The sequence below is a fragment of the Chlorocebus sabaeus genome, chromosome 28, assembly GCF_047675955.1.
Source record: "Chlorocebus sabaeus isolate Y175 chromosome 28, mChlSab1.0.hap1, whole genome shotgun sequence".
Lineage (NCBI taxonomy): Eukaryota > Metazoa > Chordata > Mammalia > Primates > Cercopithecidae > Chlorocebus > Chlorocebus sabaeus.
The window spans coordinates 14,523,925-14,547,346 of NC_132931.1; the positions used below are offsets into that span (position 1 = coordinate 14,523,925).

At 57.7% G+C, this 23,422-nt stretch overlaps 1 protein-coding gene across 3 annotated transcripts in view; it reads left to right on the forward strand.

The window, feature by feature from the left end:
* Positions 1–23,422, forward strand: part of TECPR1 (tectonin beta-propeller repeat containing 1) — a 41,318-nt gene that overhangs the window by 12,680 nt on the left and 5,216 nt on the right. For all 3 annotated transcript variants that reach the window (XM_008018701.3, XM_008018703.3, XM_008018702.3), the window contains 17 exons: positions 1,464–1,638; positions 1,751–1,851; positions 4,038–4,139; positions 6,756–6,901; positions 9,917–10,407; positions 10,856–11,001; positions 11,886–12,041; positions 12,296–12,445; positions 12,546–12,703; positions 14,496–14,623; positions 15,540–15,642; positions 18,552–18,648; positions 18,774–18,853; positions 19,929–19,985; positions 20,450–20,630; positions 21,094–21,229; positions 21,840–21,932. In XM_008018701.3, the coding sequence (XP_008016892.3) occupies positions 1,464–1,638; positions 1,751–1,851; positions 4,038–4,139; positions 6,756–6,901; positions 9,917–10,407; positions 10,856–11,001; positions 11,886–12,041; positions 12,296–12,445; positions 12,546–12,703; positions 14,496–14,623; positions 15,540–15,642; positions 18,552–18,648; positions 18,774–18,853; positions 19,929–19,985; positions 20,450–20,630; positions 21,094–21,229; positions 21,840–21,932 (2,500 nt within the window). The remainder of the gene's footprint in view (positions 1–1,463; positions 1,639–1,750; positions 1,852–4,037; positions 4,140–6,755; positions 6,902–9,916; positions 10,408–10,855; positions 11,002–11,885; positions 12,042–12,295; positions 12,446–12,545; positions 12,704–14,495; positions 14,624–15,539; positions 15,643–18,551; positions 18,649–18,773; positions 18,854–19,928; positions 19,986–20,449; positions 20,631–21,093; positions 21,230–21,839; positions 21,933–23,422) is intronic.

The window sequence follows — 23,422 nt, forward strand, 5'->3', positions numbered from 1 at the left end:
GATGGATGGTTGGGTGTGTGGATGGATGGGTGAGTGGGTGGGTGGGTGTGTGGATGGATGGGTGAGTGGGTGGGTGTGTGGATGGATGGATGGGTGAGTGGGTGGGTGGGTGTGTGGATGGATGGGTGAGTGGGTGGGTAGGTGTATGGGTAGATGGATAGGTGGGTATATGTGTGGATGGATGGAAGGTGTGTGCAGATGGACAGATGGGTGAGTGTGCAGATGAATGGATGGATGGGTGGGTGCGTGGGTGGGTAAGTGGGTGGTGGATCTGTAGCTCTTTCGAGAGAGGCAGTCCTGTCTCAGGGAGTTTGTGAACTAAGCAGAGGAATCGAAGCAGCCCCCGAGGGCAGCAGAGGCCCCAAGGGTCCTGAGCTCAGGGTGCTGACACTCGAGTGACAGCTTTCGGTCGCACATCAGGATTCTTCAGTCACTCTCGCCACGCACTGACCACAGCTCCCCAGTGGGCTTAGCAGTTATCAGAAGTCACGAGTTTTGTCACAGCCCCCCTCTGCGGCCACGTTGGCCTGGGTAAAGGCGAACACAGTTGCTTCCTCAGCCCTGCTGAAGGGCGATGGTAAGGGGCCGGGCAGAGTGAGGGAGCTGGCCTGGGACTGAGCCCCCTTCGGGGGGCCATGCCCACCTGGGTGCAAAGACAGAGAGGGGAGAACAGGGGCCGCAGAGCAGTGTTTGTTTCCCGGAATGTCGGCCATGAGCCGGTGCTGCCTGCACCACACCTGTGGTCCATGAGAGGCGGCACCAGGACCTGGGCTTCTGTGGAAGCTGGGGAGACAGAGGGGCCCCGAAGCCACCTGCTTGCAGAAGGGAGGCTCCCAGGCCTGGTGCTGCAGGGTCCGCTGTAGGGGGATGGTGGCAGGATTGGGAGGCGGGGGTCCCCAGTCTGAAGACAGCCCGATGGGGAGGGTCACTTGCCCTTTCTGGATCACGAAGTGACGTGCAGTCTCCCCCAGGTAAAATGAGCCAAACAGTTCGGATGCTCTGAGCACGTTGCTCCCAGTCTTAACCTTTCAGTGAAGGAAGAAAGAACTGATATCTTAGACAGTTTTATGAATGGGGGTTGGAGGTTTTCCCGTTTATCCATCGGGACCTTGGCTTCCCCTAGAGCTGGGTGTCGTGAGAGCACATTGCCACAAGGGGGCGCAGGACACACGGACTGGCCGGGGTGGCCGGAGACCCCCGTGCCTGACGCTGGAGTCAGGTGGTGGGTGGGTGTCCATGAGTGGGCGGGGTTGGGGGCGTCACCCCAAGCAGATGAATGGAACAAGTGTATCCCCCAGGACCGCCAGAATCCAGGGTTTGCATTTTTTGGCTGGGGTAGAGGGCAGGGAGTGAGATTTGGACGGTCAGGGGACGTGGGTCCCACCCCCACCACGCCGAGACCCCCGTGCTTGGCTGGTGGGAATGAGTGGATGCAGGTGCCATGTCCCTGTCTTGCCTCCCAGGTGTGGTACAGAGAGGACGTCAGCCACTCCAACCCCGAAGGGTCCTCCTGGTCCCTGCTGGACACCCCCGGGGAGGTGGTCCAGATCAGCTGTGGGCCCCACGACCTCCTGTGGGCCACGCTCTGGGAGGGGCAGGCCCTGGTCCGGGAAGGAATCAACAGGAGCAATCCCAAAGGTGGGCAGCCCGGCCATCCCGCCCGCACACCCTGTACTGGGGAGAAGGGTCACTTGCTCCCCAGCTGTCCAGGCTGATGGGGACCACTGGGGGTTTCTTGGGGGCCTGGTAGGAAGTTCCTGGTCCGTTGTGGAGCCTCCTGGATCTGAAAATGGGGTCATGCACGTCTCAGTGGGAGTCAGCGTGGTCTGGGCTGTCACCAAGGACCAGAAGGTGAGACGGGGATGCTGCACCGGGTCCCTTGAAGGCTGTTTTCTCTTCTTGCCTGTGTGGCCTAAACAGCAGGGCACAGTGGTTCACGTCTGTAATCCCAGCAACTTGGGAGGTCAAGGCCAGAGGATCACTTGAGCCCAGGAATTTGAGACCAGCCTGAGCAACATAGCAAGACCCCATCTCTACAAAAAATAATACAAATGTAAAAATTAGCCAGATGTGGTGGGTGCATGCCTGTGGTCCCAGCGACAAGGGAGGCTGAGGTTGGGGGATCACTTGAGCCGAGGGGTTGGAGACTACGGTGAGCTGAGATCACGCCACTGTACTCCAGCCTGGGTGACAGAGCCAGACCCTGTCTCAGATTAAAAAAAAAAAAAAGAAAAACCCGGGCCGGGTGCAGTGGCTTACACCTGTAATCCCAGCACTTTGGAAGGCCAAGGTGGGCAGATCACCTGAGGTCAGGAGTTCGAGACCAGCCTGGCCAACATGGCGAAACCATGTCTTGACTAAAAATACAGAAAATTAGCCGGGCGTGGTGGCGGGCACCTGTAATCCCAGCTACTTGGGAGGCGGGAGAAATGCTTGAACCTGGGAGGCGGAGGTTGCAGTGAGCCGAGACTGCACTACAGCACTCTAGCCTGGGCAACAAGAGAGAGACTCCATCTCAAAAAAGAAAAACCCATTCGAATAAATCTGGCACCAGCCAAGCACCATGCATTGTTTGTTGCTGAAATCGTTGCCAATCTCCAGGACGTTTGGTGCCGTAAAATCCTCCTCCACCCACACCCTGGTACCCAAAGGCAGCAACTGAGAGTGTCACCTAATAGGCTGCGACATTTCAAAGAATCCGAAGCAAATTTCCTGAAGCCCTCGGTTAACCGAGTGCCTCCCCTTCCTCTAGTCAGTGCTTGTCTTTTGCATCTTAGCGGCAAGTCCAATAAAACCAGCCAATTTCCAACCACTCACGGGGTTTTTCTAACTGCTTGTCAAAGGGGTTTCCCTGGCCAAGGGGATGGACGGCCCACATGTCTGCATCTGTATCTCCAATGCTGAAGTTTCCAGAGTCTGAGGCCACTCCCAGCCCACAAAAATACAGACCAGACTGTCCCCCACATTGGGTCCTGGTCACCCCACTTCCCAGGGACCACAACTTCCAAATCCCTCATACAGCAACGTGCCACTTTCTTTGGATTAAATGGGCAAAATTGGATTTCTTTTTTTTATTTTTTAATTTGAGACAGAGTCTCATTCTGTCACCCAGGCTGGGGTGGCGTGGCGCAATCTCAGCTCACTGTAACCTCCACCTCCAGGTTCAAGCGATTCTCCTGCCTTGGCCTCCCAAGTAGCTGGGATTCCAAGCGTGCACCACCACACCCGACTAGTATTTGTAGTATTTTTTAGTAGAGGCAGGATTTCACCATGTGTTCAGGCTGGTCTCAAACTCCTGACCTCAGGTGATCCACCCGCCTCGGCCTCCCGAAGTGCTGGGATTACAGCCATGAGCCACCGTGCCTGGCGGCATCTCAGGAATTCTAATAGTACAAGCAAGGTCTCCAGTAGGTCTGGGACTAACAGGGCCTCCTAGGCCACCATGGACAATGTATCAGAACAGCCCAGATGAAATGCTGGGCAGCAGGGTGGAGCATGACCAGCGGCTGAATCACAGAGCCACAGGTAGTCTGGGAAAATCTAGTGGGAGTGTGTGTATTTTTACACGTTGACATGAAAATGCTTCACTTTAAGTTTAAGTATTTCTTGAAGTACTAAGAATAGACCCAACATAGGGGTCTCATGTTTTCTAAGAATGAGCTTTTTAAAAACTAGTTTTCCTAAATAACATTATTAAGGCCGTTGTCTTTCACAGGGACCAACTCAATTCAAATAAAGTAGCCTTTTCCCAGCGTTAGGCTGGAGAATGGGCAGGCAGCTGCCAGGACACGTGTGGCTGAGGCCAGGGGACCCTCAGCCCTCGTGGGACAGTGCCGGGCGCAGGAGATGCGGCCGGGGTGTGGGAAGAGGGACGTGGATCGTGGATAGGGGCTTCCTCGCTAAATGATGTGCGACTGCTCATTTGTGACACGAACCAAAAGATCAAATTATTCACTTGTTCTCCCTGAGGCTTAAACGAATGAACCGTCTGTTTCCCTGGCCGTCCAGGAAAACAGGTGTATTTCTGATTCCCCCAGGTGTGGTTCCGAAGAGGCGTCAACTCTCACAATCCCTGCGGCACCAGCTGGATTGAGATGGTTGGTGAGATGCTGATGGTGAACGTGGGAATGAACGACCAGGTGTGCACGGGGGTCCGCAGCCCCTGAACAGCAGGGGTCTCCGGATGGGGGCTCCTCATGCCACAAAATAGCCCGGTGGCCCCTTCCCACTGTAGGAGCTCATGATGGCGGTACAGCGGGGGTCCTGGCACCTCTGCACGCTCTCAGCCCACGAGGATTCCCAGGGGCTGGTTCTGCCAGGGTCCTGGGGCCCTCGCTCAGGTCAGTTTCCTAAGGCCTCAGAGTCATGAGCACGGATCTGGCCTGACAGGTGGCAGGAAGGGGTTCCTGGAGACTGGAAGGTTTCCTTGAGAAATGTTTAGGTGAAATCAGGTGCGATGGTCACCAAGTGAAGGATGAAGCTCACCCCCTAATGTGGACTCCAAGGACGGAGCTTCTCTCTCTTTTTTTTTTTTTGTTTGTTTTGAGACAGAATCTCGCTCTATCGCCCAGGCTGGAGTGCAGTGGCACAATCACGGCTCACTGCAATCTCCGCCTTCTGGGTTCAAGTGATTCTCCTGCCTCAGCCTAACAAGTAACTGGGATTACAGGTGCGCACCACCACATCTGTCTAATTGTTGTATTTTTTTGTAGAGACAGGGTTTCACCTTGCTAGCCAGGCTGGTCTCGAACTCCTGACCTCAAGTGATCTGCCCGCCTCGGCCTCCCAAAGTGCTGGGATTACAGGCATGAGCCGCTGCGCCTGGTCAGTGCAGCCTCTCTTAAGAATCACCTGCACAGTTTCACAGTGTGGCCTTCTCAGAGATAATGAGGATTGGGGACTTTTAAGACTCAAAGGGTGGGCTGGGCACCGTGGCTCACACCTGTAATCTCAGAACTTTGGGAGGCCGAGGCGGGTGGATCACCTGAGGTCAGGAGTTCAAGACCAGCCTGACCAACATGGTGAAACCCCATCTCTACTAAAAATACAAAAATCAGCCAGGTTTGGTGGCGGATGCCTGCAGTCCCAGCTACTCGGGAGGCTGAGGCAGGAGAATCGCTTGAACTCAGGAGGCGGAGGTTGCAGTGAGCCAAGATTGCTCCACTGCACTCCAGCCTGAGCAACAGAGCGAGACTGTCTCCAAAAAAAAAAAAAAAAAAAAAGACACTCAAAGGGTTCAGCCGCTTGCTGTCAAGGAGAGCCCCCCCACTCCATTACACTGAGCAAGGAGTTCTTTCTGAGGTGCCAGGCTTCCCTCTGCTGCCACGCCCTCCTCTCACCCACCCTGGTGGCATAGCACCCAGAGGCCAGGGGGTGACAGGCACCTGCTAGTGCACAGGGGTGCTGAGTCCGCGGCGACTCAGCTGAGACTGAGCCAAGCCTGCCAGGGCCAAGGGACAGAGACGCTGCAGCCTACCTAGCCAGGCCACCTGAGCCCTTTAGCAAACCTTACTTCTTACCCAAAGGCAGAGAGTCGGATGCCTACCCAGAGACCTTTTCCATGGAAAGTGAAGTCAGAATTAGGGTGGTTACTTTGCATCTTTAAAAAAACACCACGGCCAGGTGTGGTGGCTCACACATGTAAATCCCAGCACTTTAGGAGGCTGAGGTGGGAGGATCACTTGAGCCTAGGAGTTTCAGACCAACCTGGGCAATATAGTGAGACCTCATCTCTACAAAAATTAAAAAGTTGGCCAAGCGTGGTGGTGTGCACCTGTAGTCCCAACTACTCAGGAGGCCAAGGCAGGAGGATTGCTTGAGCCCAGGGGGTCAAGGCTGCAGTGAGCCACGATTGTACCACTGCACTCCAGCCTGGGTGACAGAGTGAGATCCTGTCTCTAAAAAAAACCAAAAACATTCCGGGCGCAGTGTCTCACGCCCGTAATCCCAGCACTTTGGGAGGCCGAAGCGGGTGGATCACCTGAGGTCAGGAGTTTGAGACCAGCCTGGCCAACACGGTGAAACCTCATGTCTACTAAAAACAAAAATTAGCTGGGTGTGGTAGCACGTGACTGTAATCCCAGCTACTCCGGAGGCTGAGGCAGGAGAATTGCTTGAATGTGGGAGGCGGAGGTTGCAGTGAGCCGAATCACGCCACTGCACTCCAGCCTGGCGACAGACCAAGACTCCATCTAAAAAACAAACAAACAAACAAAAACTTAGCTGGGTGTGGTGATGGGAGCCTGTAATCCCAGCTACTCGGGAGGCTGAGGCAGGAGAATCACTTGAGCCCTGGAGGCAGAGGTTTCAGTGAGCTGAGATTGCGCCATTGCACTCCATCCTGGGCAACAGAGCAAGACTCTGTCTCAACAACAAAAACAAAAACAACAAAACCAGGACCACCTCTGGGTTCACTGGGGCATCTGCTTCCCACCAGAGAGCACACGAAAGACAGGGAGGCAGGTGAACCTTACTTCCTAATAGAGTGTCCCCCAGCCCCGCCACTTTGCCTGGACCTAGTCACCTTGAAACCCTGGCTCTGCCTGAGGACAGGGAGATGGGACCAGGTCGCAGCTTCTCCTGAGCCCCCTTCCAGCATTTGACTTCTGTGCCCGCCACACACCCCCACCATGGACCTTCCCAGCCCACACACACCTGCATATGGAGGACACTGCCTGCATTTTGCAACCCCAGGAAGCGAGAGGAGCCCCCGGGCCTGTGCTCAGCTTCCTCAGAACAGAGCCTCTCTCTTCCAGGTGTGGGGCATTGGCTGTGAGGACCGAGCTGTGTACTTCCGGCAGGGCGTCACCCCCAGCGAGCTCAGCGGGAAGACCTGGAAGGCCATCGTTGCGGCCCGAGAGTGTGACCGGTCACACTCCGGCAGCTCGTCTAGTCTCCTCAGGTGACCAGGGATGGCAGGCTGTGCAGGAGCCAGGCTGGGACGGGCTGTCTGAGCCTAGGTGGTCACGTCCAGAAGAGTCTGCCACCTGCCCCACTGGGTCCCGGGACTTGTCCCAGGCAGGAGAAAATGGGTCTTCACTCACAAGAGCCGAAGCCCTCCTGCCTCGGTCCTACAGAGAGGGGGTCCTGGGGGCAGCCCGGGGTGGCCGCTGGAGGTGTTGGACGCACTCTGGGCTGCTGGTGGAGGCACTGGGAGTAGGGTAAGGCTGGGCCGTCGTGATGGAGGTGAGGCTCGACCCTGATCTGGGTTGCCCCATTGGGTCCAAAGGCTGAAGATCTGGGGCAGAAACAGTTCTCTGGGATAGAAGTAAAGATCCCTCTGTCCAGGGGAAACAAGGACGGGACAGAGGGTCTCTGCCTAGCCTGCAGCAGTGGTCTCAGACTCAGGCACCGGGGTTGCCTGGAGGGTTTGTTCAGACTTTGATCTCCGGGTCTCACCCTGAGTTTCTGTTTGAGACTTAGTATTTCTCACCAGTCCCTGGGTGATGCTACTGCAGTTCCAGGGCCGCACCTGGGGGTCCGTGGGTCTAAAGAGCGTGGACAAGCCCCAGCTCTGCCCACCAGCCATGAGAGCACAGGCAGGCGACTCTGTGGATGAGCTGGGGACAGCTCAGCTCTGCAGTGGGAATGTTCACATCACGGGCGTGGATGGAGATGGCGCTCAGGGCCCGGGCTCTGCAGCTATCCACGTTCCCACCTGTAGCTGTGACCCTCCCCAGCCCCTGGTCCACACCCCTCTGTGCCCTGAGCCTGGTGGTCACCACCCTGCTGTGCTGTCAGCCCCGAGGGTCAGGGAAGATGACCAGGGCAGGCGTTTGCTCATGTGTCACCTGAGGGTTTAGTCTGCTCAGATGGTAGGTGGCGTTTTGTTTGTTTTGTTTTGTTTTGTTTTGTTTTGTTTTGTTTTGAGACAATCTCACTGCGTCATCCAGGCTAGAGTGCAGTGGCGTGATCTCAGCTCACTGCAAGCTCTGCCTCCCGGGTTCACGCCATTCTCCTGCCTCAGCCTCCTGAGTAGCTGGGACTACAGGCGCCCGTCACCACGCCCAGCTAATTTTTTGTATTTTTAGTAGAGATGGGGTTTCACCGTGTTAGCCAGGATGGTCTCGATCTCCTAACCCTGTGATCTGCCCGCCTCGGCCTCCCGAAGTGCTGGGTATGAGCCACCGCGCCCGGCCCCAGCTGGTAGTTCTTAAACTGGAAAGTACATGAGAATCAGCTGAGAAGCTTCAAAAACTACAGATGCCAAATTTTTATAACTTTGAGGTTAGCAGTGGCTTCTTAGACATGACACCAAGAGCCCAGGCAATGAGGAAATACAGATAAATTGGACTTCATCAAAATTAAAAACTTTTGTGAATCAAAGGACATTATCAAGAGAGTGAAAAGTCAGTGGAAGAAAGGCAAGGCTGGGTGCAGTAGCTCACACCTGCGATCCCAGCACTTTGGGAGGCCAAAGCGGGAGGGTCGCTTGAGCCCAGGAATTCAAGGTCAGCCTAGACAACATAGTGAGACCCCATCTCTGCAAGAATTGTTTTAAAAAATTATCTGGGTGTAGTGGTATGTGCCTGTAGACGAGGCAGAAGTGGGAGGATCCCATGAGCCCAGGAGGTCGAGGCTGCAATGAGCTATGATCACTTCGCTACCCTCCAGCCTGGGTGACAGAGAAAGACTCTGTCTCAAAAAAAAATAATAATAACAATAACAAATGCTAGTGAGAACATGGAGAAATTGGAACCATCCTACACTGCCGGTAGGAATGTGAAATGGTACAGCCCCTGTGGAGAACAATTTAGCAATTCCTCAAGACGTGAAACCCAGAACTGCCATGTGAGCCAGCACATCCACTGGAGCCAGAAATTGGGCTCCTCTGTGGCCTGCAGAGACCAGCCTGAGGCTGTCAGGACCTGGAAGCACAGTGGCCAATGCCTCTTCCCCTGTCTGCAGCCCGTCCCCTGTGCTAGCAGTAGTGGCCGCTTTCCAGTGGATGAAAACACATGTTTGAGTCCATTTTGTGTTGCTCTAAGGGAATCCTGAGGCTGGGTCTTTTTTAAAGAAAAAAAGGTTGGCCGGGCGCGGTGGCTCAAGCCTGTAATCCCAGCACTTTGGGAGGCCGAGACGGGCGGATCACGAGGTCAGGAGATCGAGACCATCCTGGCTAACACGGTGAAACCCCGTCTCTACTAAAAAAAGTACAAAAAACTAGCCAGGCGAGGTGGCCGGCGCCTGTAGTCCCAGCTACCCGGGAGGCTAAGGCAGGAGAATGGCGTAAACCCGGGAGGCGGAGCTTGCAGTGAGCTGAGATCCGGCCACTGCACTCCAGTCTGGGCGACACAGCGAGACTCCGTCTCAAAAAAAAAAAAAAAGAAAAGAAAAAAGGTTTATGGTCAGGCATGGTGGCTCAAGCCTGTAATCCCAACACTTTGAGAGACTAAGGCCAGCGGATCACTTGAGGTCAGCGGATCACTTGAGGTCAGGAGTTCAAGACCAGCCTCACCAACATGGTGAAACCCCGTCTCTACTAAAAATACAAAAATCAGCCAGGCGTGGTGGTGCATGCCTGTAGTCTGTCAGCTACTCAGGAGGCAGAGGTAGGAGAATCTCTTGAACCTGGGAGGCAGAGGTCGCAGTGAGCCAAGTTTGCACCACCGCACCGCAGCCTGGGCGACAGTGAGACTCCGTCTCAAAAAAAAAAAAAAAAAAAAAAAGCAATACTAATTCCAGATCTTCACCCTCAGCTATGTCGATGTGATCGGTCTGCAGGGTGGTCCAGGTGTCAGCTTTCTGGAAGCAGGTGCTGATGTGTGTCTTGCACAGAGGAAGAGACAGTTCAGAGAGGTTCTGGCTCGCCCGAGGTTCCACAGGCAGTCATGGTGGAGCACGCTGGAACCGGGCCTGCCTGATAGCACCTGTTCCCCTGCAAGGGAGTGACGGGTCTGCCCTGATTTGTCCCTAGTGCCGGCTGCTTCTTCGGTGACGAGGTGAGGGGCAGTGGCGAATCTGCCCCCAGTGACACCGATGCCTCCTCAGAAGTTGAGAGACCGGGGCCTGGCCAGCCTCTCCCTGCAGAGCCTCTAGACGATTCCAAGAATCCCACGGGGAGCTCAGCCTCGGGCCCAGGGGCTGGCAGGACTGCAGAAGAGACCACGGAGGATGCCTGCCCAGCCGAGGGCAGCAGGGCAGCCGGACCCGACACACACCCCGGCCCGGCCCCCACGCCGGCCGAGCTGCCCTGGACCAATATTGACCTCAAGGAGCCCAAGAAAGTGCCCAGCCACTCGGCCGCTGGCTTCCCCGAGACCAGTAGCCTCTCCTCGCTGGGGCTCCTCCCGCTGGGCTTGGAGGAGCCGTACGGGGTGGACGACCACCCGCTGTGGGCCTGGGTGTCGGGAGGCGGCTGCATGGTGGAGGCATGTGCCATGCCCAGGTGGTTCACTGTCCAAGCGGGTAAGGGCTCCCGCAGGGCCTGGGGGCACCCACATGGCCAGGTGCCCTGGGGGTGTGGGGTGTGGGAGGAGGCCGGGGTTGGGGGGCTCGGGCAGGCCTGCTGTCCTCCCTGGATGCCTCCCTGTGCTCAGCAGCCCTGAGCCAGACGTTGGGCTCCTCTGTGGCCTGCAGAGACCAGCCTGAGGCTGTCAGGACCTGGAAGCACAGTGGCCAATGCCTCCTCCCCTGTCTGCAGCCCGTCCCCTGTGCTAGCAGTGCTGGCTGCTTTCCAGGCTGAATTACTGGGGGAGAGCAACTTGTCCCTCAGGGCGAAGGGTGGAAGGAGGCTTAACAGAGAGTGTAGCTTTTGACCTAGAAAGGGCTGATTTGGTGGAGGGGAGCGCCGTGGCTTCCTGCCCAGCTGTGGGCAGGACGGTGCCCCGGCCCTGAGGCTCTGCCTGCCCCACAGGCCTGTCTCCCTCGGTGCAGACGCTGTCCCTGTCCATCACGCCGGCCCAGACCGCTGCCTGGAGGAAGCAGATCTTCCAGCAGCTCACAGAAAGGACCAAGCGGGAGCTGGAGAACTTCAGACACTACGAGCAGGCTGTGGAGCAGGTGGGCACCCTGGTGGCCACGCGTGCATTTTTTTTTTTTTTTTCCAACAATCATTCATTGAGCGCCTGCTGTGTACCAGCTCTGAGAGAAACAGATGGATGCCTCCATCCCGCTGTCCATCCGTCTCCCACGCAGAGGCAGGCATAGAGAAAGGAGCTCAGGGTTCCTTCGTCCATCCTGAAGACTTTAGTTCGGGCCCTACTGTGTTCCAGGCTCATTGGAGGCCCTGGGGACCCAGAGACGACAGCAACCTCAGAGGGTGGTGGGTGGGAAGGGGAGGGTGGCCAGGGAGGGGAACCACAGCATCCTCTCCCTGCTGGAGGGAACCCCGGGTGCCCAGGCGTGCAGTGTGTGATTGCAAGGAGTTAGCACAGAGAGCGTCGAGAGACCCCACCCCTGGACCGACCCTGCTTCCGCCCCACTGTCCTGTGGCAGAGCCCGGCCCTCAGAGGCTCACAGTCAAGTGTGGGGGTGACAGGGAAGTCACACAGAGCATGTGACCCTCCTCATTCCAAGGGCCGCTGGACACAAGCAGGCTGTGGTTTGGGTTCTAGCTCGCCGCTGGCTCACTGTGTGATACCAGGCCGGGCACGGACCCTCCCGAGCCTGTTTCCCCATGCAGAAGGCGGGTGGTGGTGCCCACTCCCTGGCTGTTTGAGAGAGAGGAGGTTGTACCGAACAGCCCTGGCTTTCCACCTGCACCTGTCGGGTGTCCGGCAGCGTCACTGTGGTCATTAGCCTGTGGGGAGCTGGGCTGAGAGCTGGGAGTACCGGCTGTGCCCTACCCCAGCCCTGCCTCCTCCTCTGGGCACCCCCGGCCCCGCCCCCCTCCGCTTGCACCCCGGGCCTGCCTGTGACGGTGTCCCCTGCCCCGGCCTGCGCAGTCGGTGTGGGTGAAGACCGGGGCACTGCAGTGGTGGTGCGACTGGAAGCCCCACAAGTGGGTGGACGTGCGCGTGGCCCTGGAGCAGTTCACGGGGCACGACGGCGCCCGGGACAGCATCCTCTTCATCTACTACGTGGTCCACGAGGAGAAGAAGGTGCCCGCAGGTCCCACGGAAGATGGGGCCAGGGGAGGGGTACAGAAATGGGGGTGCCCGGGGGAGGGAGTAAAGAAATGAAGTACCAAGGGAGGGGGCAGAGCTGGGGGTACCCAGGGGAGGGGGCAGGGCCAGGGGTGCCAGGAGAGAGGGTGTCCGAGGGCAGGGTCCCAGGGTGAAGCACCGTGAGGATCGCCCTCCAGAGGCCTCCTGCCCTGGGTGACAGCCCTGCCGGGCGCCTGCTCTGTGAACAGTACACCCATATATTCCTGAACGAGGTGGTGGCGCTGGTCCCAGTGCTGAACGAGACCAAGCACTCCTTTGCCCTGTACACCCCCGAGCGGACACGGCAGAGGTGGCCGGTGCGTCTGGCTGCCACCACCGAGCAGGACATGAATGACTGGGTGAGTGGGCGATGGTCCCCTCGGGCCGGGGAGAGGGACAGCCACGGTGGGGCGGCCTGGCCTGGCCTGCTCAGCAGTGACCAACGTTGTGCCACGCCAGCTCGCCCTGCTCAGCCTGTCCTGCTGCGAGAGCCGGAAAGTGCAGGGCCGCCCATCCCCGCAGGCCATCTGGTCCATCACCTGCAAGGGAGACATCTTCGTGAGCGAGCCCAGCCCGGACCTGGAGGCCCATGAGCACCCCCTGCCCTGCGACCAGATGTGAGTAGGCTGCACCCCGGGTGGGGCCTGGGGCTTGGCCTCACCCAGAGCTCGTGGTTACAGAAGGGGGGTCCAGAAGACGAGTCCATGCAGGGCCAAGCTTCTCGCTGACCAGCCAGAAGCACAGCCACTGGTTCCCAGGCCCCCAAGTCCCCTGGGCCTGTCCAAAGACCCCAAGAGGGGGAACCAGAAGCCCCACCGGGCCCAGGGTGGGTCAGTGCCGCCCAGGAGCCTCTGAGCTTCGGGAGGTATGTGGAGTGTGGGTGAGGGGCGCAGTTCTGCACCCCAGGGGGCTTTCAGGCCCTGGCAAAGCAGCCACATCTCTCCACCTGCCCAGGGCACAGACCCGGTGCTCAGCCGCCTCCAGCTCCAGCTGAGGCCCTGCTGCAGGGGCCGCCCGGGGCCTGGGGGCAGAGAGGAGAGAACCGCTGGGGGAGGAGAGTTTGGGGGTGTGGTCCAGGCAGAGCTGGTGGGGTTTGAAGTCCAGCGGGCGTGGGCAGAGAGAGGACTTGGTGTTTGGCACTGGGAAGTGCCAGTGGAGACGGGACCTGGGGGACCCGGGGTAGCCAGGCTGGAGTGGGGTGAGGGCAGGGCTGGACGCACAAGCCTAGGAGGCATTGTTCTGTTGGGGACATTGACAGCCACAAGGCGGGGCTAGGCAGGTTGGCTCACACCTGCAATCTCATCACTTTGGGAGGCTGAGGTAGGAGGATCACTTGAGGTCAGAAGTTCAAGACCAGCCTGGGCAACATAGCCAGACTCATCTCTACCAAAAAAAAAAAAAAAAAAATCAAAAAATTAGCAAGTCGCGGTGTCATGCACCTGTGGTCCCAGCTACTCGCAGGGCTGAGGTGAGAGAATCACTTGAGCCCAGGAGTTCTAGGCTGCAGTGAGGTGTGATCACATCCCACACCATGGCACTCCAGCCTGGGCAACACAATGAGACCCTGTCTCAGAAAAAAAAAAAGCCGCAAAGGGGGAACGAGTTTCCCTCGGGGGGATCTGAGCTGAGTCCTGAGGAGGAGGACCCAGCAGCAGACATGGGGGCTATGATTCTGTCCCCTGTGGGACAGAGAGACTGCGCCAGGGGGTCTCCCCAAGCCGACGAGGTCCTGGGCTTCATGACCTGTGGGCACTGGGGCTGGGGACATAGTGAGCCAGAAGCCCTGGCTGCAGGAGAGGACAGCAATATCCTGTCGGAGGATTCAGACCGCCTCTGGTGACAGTGACAGTGACGGGGCCTCGGCCATAGGAGGCTGACCTGTACCAGCTGCAGCCTCCACTCTGCCCGTCCAGGAGGCCATGCTGTGGTGGTGCCGCCTCCTGCCGACACCCTGGAAGCCCAAGGGCTGTGCTGTCACTCACGCAGAGGATTAGACGTCACGTCTGGCTCTGCTCTGTGACATTCAAGCCTGGCTGCACCTGCCACCGTGGCCAGCCCGTTCCCCCAGATCCCAGACCCCAAGGGGCCCTGTGAAACACGCCGCTGGCCTCATCCCCTCCGTGTCACCGTGGGGATGAGGTGGGTGGGTTCCAGAAGAGTCCCAGCCCGTGGAGGGGTCTGACCTGCACAGCCCCAGTGCGAAGACCCTGCACCTCTCGTGGGCTGAATCTCTTTAGCGTTGATTGATATGAACATGGAGGTCAGGCAGGGTGGACGGTCTGTGCTTGGAGACCGAGGAGGGCTGGGAAAATCCCAGAAGCACGGGAGGCCATGGAACAAAAGGGCGGCCAGGCAGGGTTGGAAGGTGGGGCCTGAGGGGTTTCCTCCTACCCTCTCCCATCCTTCCAGGTTCTGGCGGCAGATGGGAGGCCACCTGCGGATGGTGGAGGCCAACAGCCAGGGCGTGGTGTGGGGCATCGGCTACGACCACACGGCCTGGGTGTACACAGGTGGCTATGGAGGTGGCTGCTTCCAAGGTGAGGGCAGCCTGCGGGGCCCCCGCCCGGAGCCTTCCTGGGCATTCTTCCCTCTAGTCCCCGCCTGGGTTCCCTGCCCAAGGCCAGGGCTACTGTCCCAGTGTTCACACTCGGCTAACAGCTGGCTGACAGGTGACCTTCACCACTGCCAGCCTCCACCCAGGATGGTCCCTGCCAGTACCACCCCCCCGAGCTGAGGGCCTCGAAGGTTCCAGAGAGGCAGCGGCCAAGGCCCCGCAGCGTGTCCGGCCCCTCATTTTCAGGGTGTTAGGTGGGCTTTTCCTTCAGGGTAGGCACTCGCTGAACTTCTGTGGACCCCCGATTTCTAGGCCAGGGTCCCTCTGTTCTTACTGGAAAACGAAGGCAGAAATGGACACTGAAATGGGGCATTCCAGGCCACAGCCCACATGCCCCATGGGGGAGCAGTTAACCCCAGAGAACTGTGGTCCCTTGACACGCCAGGAACCCGTATCTGAGCAGGCTTTCCAGCTTCCCTGTGTGTGAGGCAGGAATGGCCTCTGTCTTCATGTCACAAGTGAGGGAGCCGGGGCTCACGCTGACCGTCCCAGGTGCCTTTGGTAACACAGAGTGAGCGGGGTGGACCTCAGGCCTCCCTGGTGCTAAGTAGGAGGGCAAGGTGGGAAGAGGTGCTGCAGGGGTGTGGATGGGAGGTTTGATGCACAGTGGGCTGTGTTCATCAAGGTTGCAAGATCCCAGAATAATCACAGGCCCAGAGGCAAGAAACCAAGGCAGGCCGCCCTGTGAGATAAGCTCAACAGGCCTGTTTGCCCCTCTCCGCTGACCTGGCTCCAGCCCTCTCTCCCGGCCTCTCTGGGAATCTGTGCTTCAGACGGAACGCCAGAGTCCCAAGCAGAGCCCATGTGGCCTGGGTCCCAGCAGCCGCCTCTCCCCGCAGGCCTGGCCAGCAGCACCAGTAACATCTACACACAGTCAGACGTGAAGTGTGTTCACATCTATGAGAACCAGCGCTGGAACCCTGTCACAGGCTACACCAGCAGGTGAGTGGCACAGCTGCCCAGCCAGGATGCTGCCTGGCACAGGCCTTAGTCCTGGCGAAACCAGGACAGCAGCATCCACCGTAGCATGGAGTCCAGTAGAGCCTGGCGTCAGGCCCCCAGCAGAAAACTAACCGGATCTTATCGCTCACTGAGATTTCTTTTTCCTTGAATCTTGTTTTTTGTTTTTTTGTTTGTTTGTTTGTTTGTTTGTTTGTTTTGAGACAGAGTCTCTCTCTGTCACCCAGGCTGGAGTGCAGTGGCATGATCTCGGCTCACTGCAGCCTCCGCCTCTTGGGTTCAGGCAATTCTCCTGCCTCAGCCTCCCAAATAGCTGCGATTACAGGCGCCCGGCACCACGCCTGGTTAATTTTTTTGTATTGTTAATAGAGATGGGGTTTCACCATGTTGGCCAGATTGGTCTTGAACTCTTGACCTCAAGTGATCTGCCCACCTCAGCCTTCCAGAGTGCTGGGGTTACAGGCGTGAGCCACCGCGCCCGGCCAAAAGTCTCTAACTATATTGACAAAGTTTCTACCTCCAATACATGTATGGAATTCCTTCTTAATAAGATTCTGTTCCTGAGTCAAGCACCAGAGATAGAAGAAAGGTTTTGTAATTTTTCTTTTTTTTTTTCTGAGACAGAGTCTCGCCCTGTTGCCCAGACTGGAGTGCAGTGTCGTGATCTTGGCTCACTGCAAGCTCCGCCTCCCGGGTTCAAGCGATTCTCCTGCCTCAGACTAACAAATAGCTGAGATTACAGGTGTGTTCCACCATGACAGGCTAATTTTTTGTATTTTTAGTAGAGACGGGGTTTCACCATATTGGTCCAGCTGGTCTCGAACTCCTGACCTCATGATTGCCCCGCCTCAGCCTCCCAAAGTGCTGGGATTACAGGCGTGCACCACTGTGCCTGGCCTGTACTTTTCTATACTGGAGCTTTTATTAGATGGTATTTCGTATTTTTGGACACTAATATTATAAGTGGCATATTCCAAGTTTTAAATTTCATTTTTTTTTAACTTTTTGAGGCTGTCTAAAGAAATGCAGTTCATTTCCTCTCCTGGTTTTCTTTGGTTTTGTTTTGTTTCGTTTTGTTTTTTGAGACGGTCTCACTCTGTCACCCGGGCTGGAGTACAGTGGCTTGATCTTGGCTCACTGCAGCCCTTGCCTCCCGGGTTCAAGCGATTCTCCTACCTCAGCCTCCCGAGTAGTTGGGATTACAGGCGCCCGCCACCATACCTGGCTAATTTTTGTATTTTTAGTAGAGACAGGATTTCACCATGTTGGTCAGGCTGGTCTCCAACTCCTGAACTCCCGAGAGCCGCCTCAGCCTCCCAAAGTGTTGAGATTACAGGCGTCAGGCATGAGCCACCGCACCCGGCCTCCACTTCTGCCTTTTCCAAATTGATGAAATCAACAGTCATAGAAACAACAAACTCTCTGACGACTCTAATCTCACCAGCCAAAGACAGCAACTTCGATTAGCATGGGGGGTGTGGCCTTCCGACCATCCTGTGTGTGGGGGGCAGATGAGGCCAGGCACAGGGAGGTGGCTCCATGGCCTCACCATTCCGTGCCCGGGGTGGACCCAGTGTACCTGACTTGACTCAGCCTTGGACGTCTCGACCATAAGTGACCTTTTCAGCATCCTATGGAACCATTTAAAGGGTGTCCCTGTGTGTAAATATTTGTGTGTCTGTGTGTTTACCCCAGTAAATCAGGGGATTTGAGATTTTCTAAGGCGGTTGACACACATTGCCAAAATATTTCCATCCCGAACACCTCCACCTCGACCGTGGGCATTGTCCACACAGCCTGCCAACACACTTGGATCTCCAGCCCCTCCTCACGTCCTCCTCAGTCCTTACGGAGGACAGGGCAGAGCTCTGCGCCCACATCTGTCTCAGAGAGGCCCAAAAGGGCCACAGCTGGTCATCACACATGCGTGCCCCAGCTGTGCTCTCCAGGCATCTCAGCCTCACAGCCACCCCCCCAAAACTGCCCCATGTGCTGCTTCCCGCTACTCGAGTGTCCTGTCGTGACACTAACAAAGTACCACAGACCACATGGTTTGAACAAGAGAAATGTGGCCATGTGTGATGACTCACACCTGTCATCCCTGTCCTTTGGGAGGTGAGATCAGCCTGGGCAACAAAGCAAGACTCCATCTCTACAGGACATTTAAAAATAAACTAGCCAGGTGTGGTGGCACGTGTCTGTAGTTCCAGCTACTCAGGAGGCTGAGGTGGGAGGATCACTTGAGCCCAGGAATTCAAGTCTGCAATGAGCTATGATCATACCCCTGCACTCCAGCCTGGGTGACAGAGCGATAGCTGTGGAAGGAAGGGAAGGGAGGGGAGGGGAGGGGAGGGGAGGGGAGGGGGAGGGGGAGGGGGAAGGAGAAAGAAACTCTTCTCTATGCATTTCCCCCCACCCCCACCTTTTTTTTTTTTTTTTTTTTTTTTGAGACGAAGTCTTGCTCTATTGCCAGGCTGGAGTGCAGCGGCGCAATCTTGCCTCACTGCACCCTCCGCCTCCCGGGTTCAAGCGATTCCCCTGCCTCAGCCTCCAAAGTAGCTGGGATTACAGGCGTCCACCACCACGCCTGGCTAATTTTTTATATTTTAGTGGAGACGGGGTTTCACCGTGTTGACCAGGCTGGTGTCGAACTCCTGACCTCAGGTGATTCCCCCACCTCGGCCTCCCAAAGTGCTGGGATTACAGGCGTGAGCCGCCGTGCCCAGCGGGCTGTCCCCTCTTAGGAGTGCGAGCGTCTGGAGGCGGCTGGCTCTGAGACTGGAGCTCGGTGCTTCCCTGCGGGGCTGCCACCAAGGGTGTTATGGGGGTGTCTGAGTGAGCCGGTTGGTTCCCCGGTCTCCCTCGTCACCCGCCCTGTTGTCCTGTCGCAGGGGTCTGCCTACGGACCGGTACATGTGGAGCGATGCCTCGGGGCTGCAGGAGTGCACCAAGGCTGGCACGAAGCCCCCGTCCCTGCAGTGGGCCTGGGTGAGGCCCCGCTGCCCCCTGGGGGATTGGGAATCCGCCCTCCCACCCCTCCTCGCCCCTCCTCGAGTGTTCTGACTGCCCTCTGGATTTGGGGGGTCCCCTCCTCACTGACCCATTCCTCCCAGGTTTCCGACTGGTTCGTGGATTTCAGCGTCCCGGGGGGCACGGACCAGGAGGGGTGGCAGTACGCCAGCGACTTCCCTGCGTAAGCCTCTCCCTGCACAGGGCCTTCGGGCCAGGTCCTGAGTGTCAGGGCCCTGGAGTGTGTGGCCTCCGGCCTCACTGCTCTTCCAGGTTGAACCCTGCCCCCTAGACCTGGCCAAGGAGCAGACCCCTGGTGCCAGCCCTGCTACTGGAGGGGGAGGGGCCAGCAGAGGGGCTGGGAGGGGCCCAGGAGAGTGTTCCCGGCACACATGGCACCTCTGGCCTCTGCACATGGCACGGGTAGGAGTGCCATGGCTCCCCCATGCCACGTTCATCCCTGCTGTGCCAGGCACGGGCTCTGGGAGGGTCAGATGGTGGCACCCGGGGCACCAGACTGAGGGGCTTGAGGAGGGCGAGTGGCCTCGACAGCCTTCACAGGGTGAGCTCTTGGGGGCTTTGAGCCAGGCCCTGAGTGATATATCATGAGATGTCAGTTGAAGGGGCAGCGTGAGCCCCTCGGAGAGATGCAGTCCCCGTCCCGAGGCCCTGGACCCTGGTGGCACAGGTGCACGGTGTGGCAGACCCTTCATGGCACAGCCTCAGCCTGTTGGAAGATGCCGCCAGGACAGCCTGAGCTGGGGCCCAGAGCCAGGTGGCTTCTGAGCAGACCAGGACCATCCCGTCGGCCACAGCCAGGCCTCCTGGACCACCGTCCCCTCAGCCTCGGGCCTCATCCTGACCGAGAGCTCTTGCTCCCCAAAAGGGCTCTGATGGGGCCTGGGGAGGGGATGGCTGAGTCCCCTTAGCCTGACCCCTGGCAGGTGACTGCTATGCTCCAGCCCCAGAGAGGACCGGACCCCCTTCCCCAGGGAGCCTTCAGCCCCTGAGAGGCCCCAACCCCTGGGAGGCCCTCCCTGCAGGTCCCTGGGGCTGCACTCAGCCCTGACCCTGCCGGGGCAGCCAGGAAGCGTCTCCCAAGAGCCACGCGTGGTGACACCTCCTCCTCTGAACCCCGTCCATGGCTTCCACCCAGTCCCCATGCCCTGTAACGGGTAGAACAAGAATGTTGACATGCACGGTCCCTTTCCAGAAACTTCCACGAAGTGGCCCTGATTTCATCTTCTTCCTCCTTGCAGCTCATACCATGGGTCCAAAACGATGAAGGATTTTGTGAGGAGGAGGTGCTGGGCCAGGTGAGGCAGGGCTGCGGGGTGACTGTCACGGTCAGGCTCCTGGAGGAGCCGGCCCTGAGGGAGCTCTGGTTCCCCACACCCCGGGCCACATCTGGCCTCTGACCTCAGTCCCAGGGGAAGAAGCAGTGGGGAGCAGGGTGAAGAGGGAAGCCGAATCTAAGTAAATGTCAGCCCAGGAAATGCCCGCAGGCTCGCAGTGCTCTCTGGTTTCAGAAGAGTTTGTTTTCATGAACAAATAAGAGAAATGTCACTGGCACGCTCCACCTGTAAGCTGGACAGAGAACGCCGCCTGGCTGGGGGTGGGGGTGGGGTGGGGTGGGGGTGGGGAGGAGGCCACCTCTGGGCCCCTCTTTCCACCCACCCCGGGGTTGACTGCTTTCCTCCTCCTGGCTCCAGGGGGAGAGGCCCTGGAGCCTGGCGGTCACCTTGGGGTCCCCGGGCTGTGTCCGCTCTCCACTGTACAGAAAATGCAAGCTGGTGACCAGCGGGCCCTGGCTGGAGGTGCCCCCCATTGCCGTCAGGGACGTGTCCATCATCCCAGAGAGCCCGGGTGCCAAGCGGAGCGGGCACAGCATTGCCCTCTGGGCCATCAGTGACAAGGGGGATGTGCTGTGCCGCCTGGGCGTGTCGGCGCTCAACCCCGCGGTGAGTGCCAGGGCCAGATTCTTCCTGCAATGAGGACCTTCCTCTGGAGTCCGGCTGGGCTGGGACCCTGCTCAGGACAAGCCCCTAGGACCAGTGGACGCTGCCTGTGGTCCGAGTGGGTCCCTGTGCCCTGGGGCAGTTGGCCCAGGAATGAGGCCAGTGGGGCGGGGGTGGCAGAGGTGGGCCCAGAGACACCGTGGTTCTTTGGCACCTGGTCCTTGGTGGTCCGCATCCCGGTGAGGTGCACACGCCCACAGGGGCGCTTTCCCTGCTCGCAGGAGGATGAGATGCACCCCGGATTTCAACAAGCACCGAGATCAGGCCGGGTGGGGCTGTGTGACTCCCGGCTGTCCCCCAGCCACCCGTGCTGCCCAACCGCTAGGCCCATTAATGCTGGGCCTGGAGGTGGGGCCCTGGGGGTGGGGGCCCTGGTGATCTCAGCACCCCTCCTCGCTGTCCCCAGGGCTCCTCCTGGCTGCACGTTGGCACCGACCAGCCCTTTGCCTCCATCTCCATCGGGGCCTGCTACCAGGTGTGGGCTGTGGCAAGGGACGGCTCCGCCTTCTACCGGGGCTCCGTGTACCCCTCGCAGCCGGCTGGTGAGTGCCGCGCACCAGGAGCCTCTGCAGTGCTCACCTTCCGTCCAAGCTGACGTTTGCTGAACATCCCCTCTGGGCCAGGGTCCCCCAGAAGCCGTGTCCCCCTCCCTCTGGGACTGACTGGGAGGTGGTCACCCTGGCGATGGGGCAGCCGGAGCCAGGCCTGCCTGGCCCTTCCCAAGGTGGCCCCTGTGTCTTGGCCCTGCAGGATCTACTCCACAGTGACCACTCTAGTGGCCGTCTGGGAGGATGGCCTGTGCTGGCTTGTTTTTTTCCAGATGTCCAGTGTCCAACACGGGGATGCTGGTACTCAGCTGCCCTCTACACCGGGATGGGTTGGGGGGCAGCCCCTGAGGCTGGGTCTCCACCGTGAGCTGCCCTGGAAGCCTTTGTGTTGTGCTGGTGAGATGAGTCCATCAGAGCCCGTCGCGGCTTCCAGAGCCCCAGGCATGGTGCTGGGTGGATGGCAGCGCACGGCTCAGCTCTGTGTGGCCCACAGCTGACACCAGGCTACACATCCGAGAGGCAGCTGAGGACTGAGGCCCTCAGCCCCACCTGGCCCACATGAGCAGGAGGTGGCCGCGTGCCTGAGTCAGCCTCCCCTTCTCAGGTGACTGCTGGTACCACATCCCGTCCCCGCCGAGACAGAGGCTGAAGCAGGTGTCCGTGGGGCAGACGTCGGTGTACGCCCTGGATGAGAACGGCAAGTTGCTGTTTTTTAAAATTTTTAATGTTTTGGCTGGGCATGGTGGCGCACACCTGTCATCTCAGCACTTTGGGAGGCTGAGGCCAGCGGATCGCCTAAGGTCAGGAGTTCGAGACCAGCCTGGCCAACATGGTCTGCATGACACAGTGAGACTCTGTCTCAAAAAAAAAAAACAAAAAAACAAAAAAAACACTTTAATTTTTGTGAGTACAGAGTGGGTGCGTATATTATGGGGTACATGAGATGTTTTGATACATAATATGGCATGCCATACATCATGATCACAGCAGGGGAAAGGGAGTATCCATCCCCTCAAGCCTTTATGTTACAAACAATCCAATTATACTCTTTTAGTTATTATTATTACTATTTTTTGAGACGGAGTTTCGCTCTTGTCTCTCAGGCTGGAGTGCAGTGGTGCGATCTCCGCTCACTGCAACCCCCACCTACTGGGTTCAAGCAATTCTCCTGCCTCAGCCTCCCAAGTAGCTAGGATTACAGACACAGGCCACTACACCTGGCTAATTTTTAGGTTTTTAGTAGAGGCGGGGTTTCACCATGTTGGCCAGGCTGGACTTGAACTCCTGACCTCAGGTGACCCACCCACCTCGGTCTCCCAAAGTGCTGGGATTACAGGCGTGAGCTACCACACCTGGCCCTCTTTCAGTTATTTTAAAATGTACCATTAGCTGGGCACAGTGACTCATGCCTGTAATCCCAGCACTTTGGGAGCCCGAGGTGGGCAGATCACTTGAGGTCAGGAGTTTGAGACCACCCTGGCCAACTTAGTGAAACCCATCTCTACTAAAAACACAAAAATTAGCCAAGTGTGGTGGCGCGTTAAGTGCCAGCCTCCCAAAGTGCCTGTAGTCCCAGCTACTCAGGAGGCTGAGGCAAGAGAATCACTTGAACCTGGGAGGAGGAGATTGCAGTGAGCCGAGATCACACCACTGCACTCCAGCCTGGGTGACAGAGCAAGACTCTGTCTCAAAAAATAAAATAAAATAAAATAAAAATTAAAAAATAAAAAATAAAATGTACCATTAAAAAAATCTTTTTTTTTTGAGATGGAGTTTCACTCTTGTTGCCCAAGCTAGAGTGCAGTGGCGTGATCTCGGCTCACTGCAACCTCCACCTCCCAGGTTCAAGCGATTCTCCTGCCTCAGACTCCCAAGTCGCTGGGATTACAGGTGCCTGCCACCATGCCCAGCTAATTTTTTTGTATTTTTAGTAGAGACGGGGTTTCGCCATGTTGGGCAGGCTGGTCTCTAACTCCTGACCTCAGGTGATCTGCCCACCTCTGCCTCCCTAAGTGCTGGGATTACAGGCATGAGCCACCGCGCCTGGCTCTGTTGTTTTTTGACTTTATAATAATGGCCAGTCTTGCAGAAATCGAATGGTATTAATATCTCAGTGTGGTTTGGATTTGCATTTCTCGGATGATTAGTGGTGTTGAGCATTTTTTCATATGTTTCTTGGTCATTTGC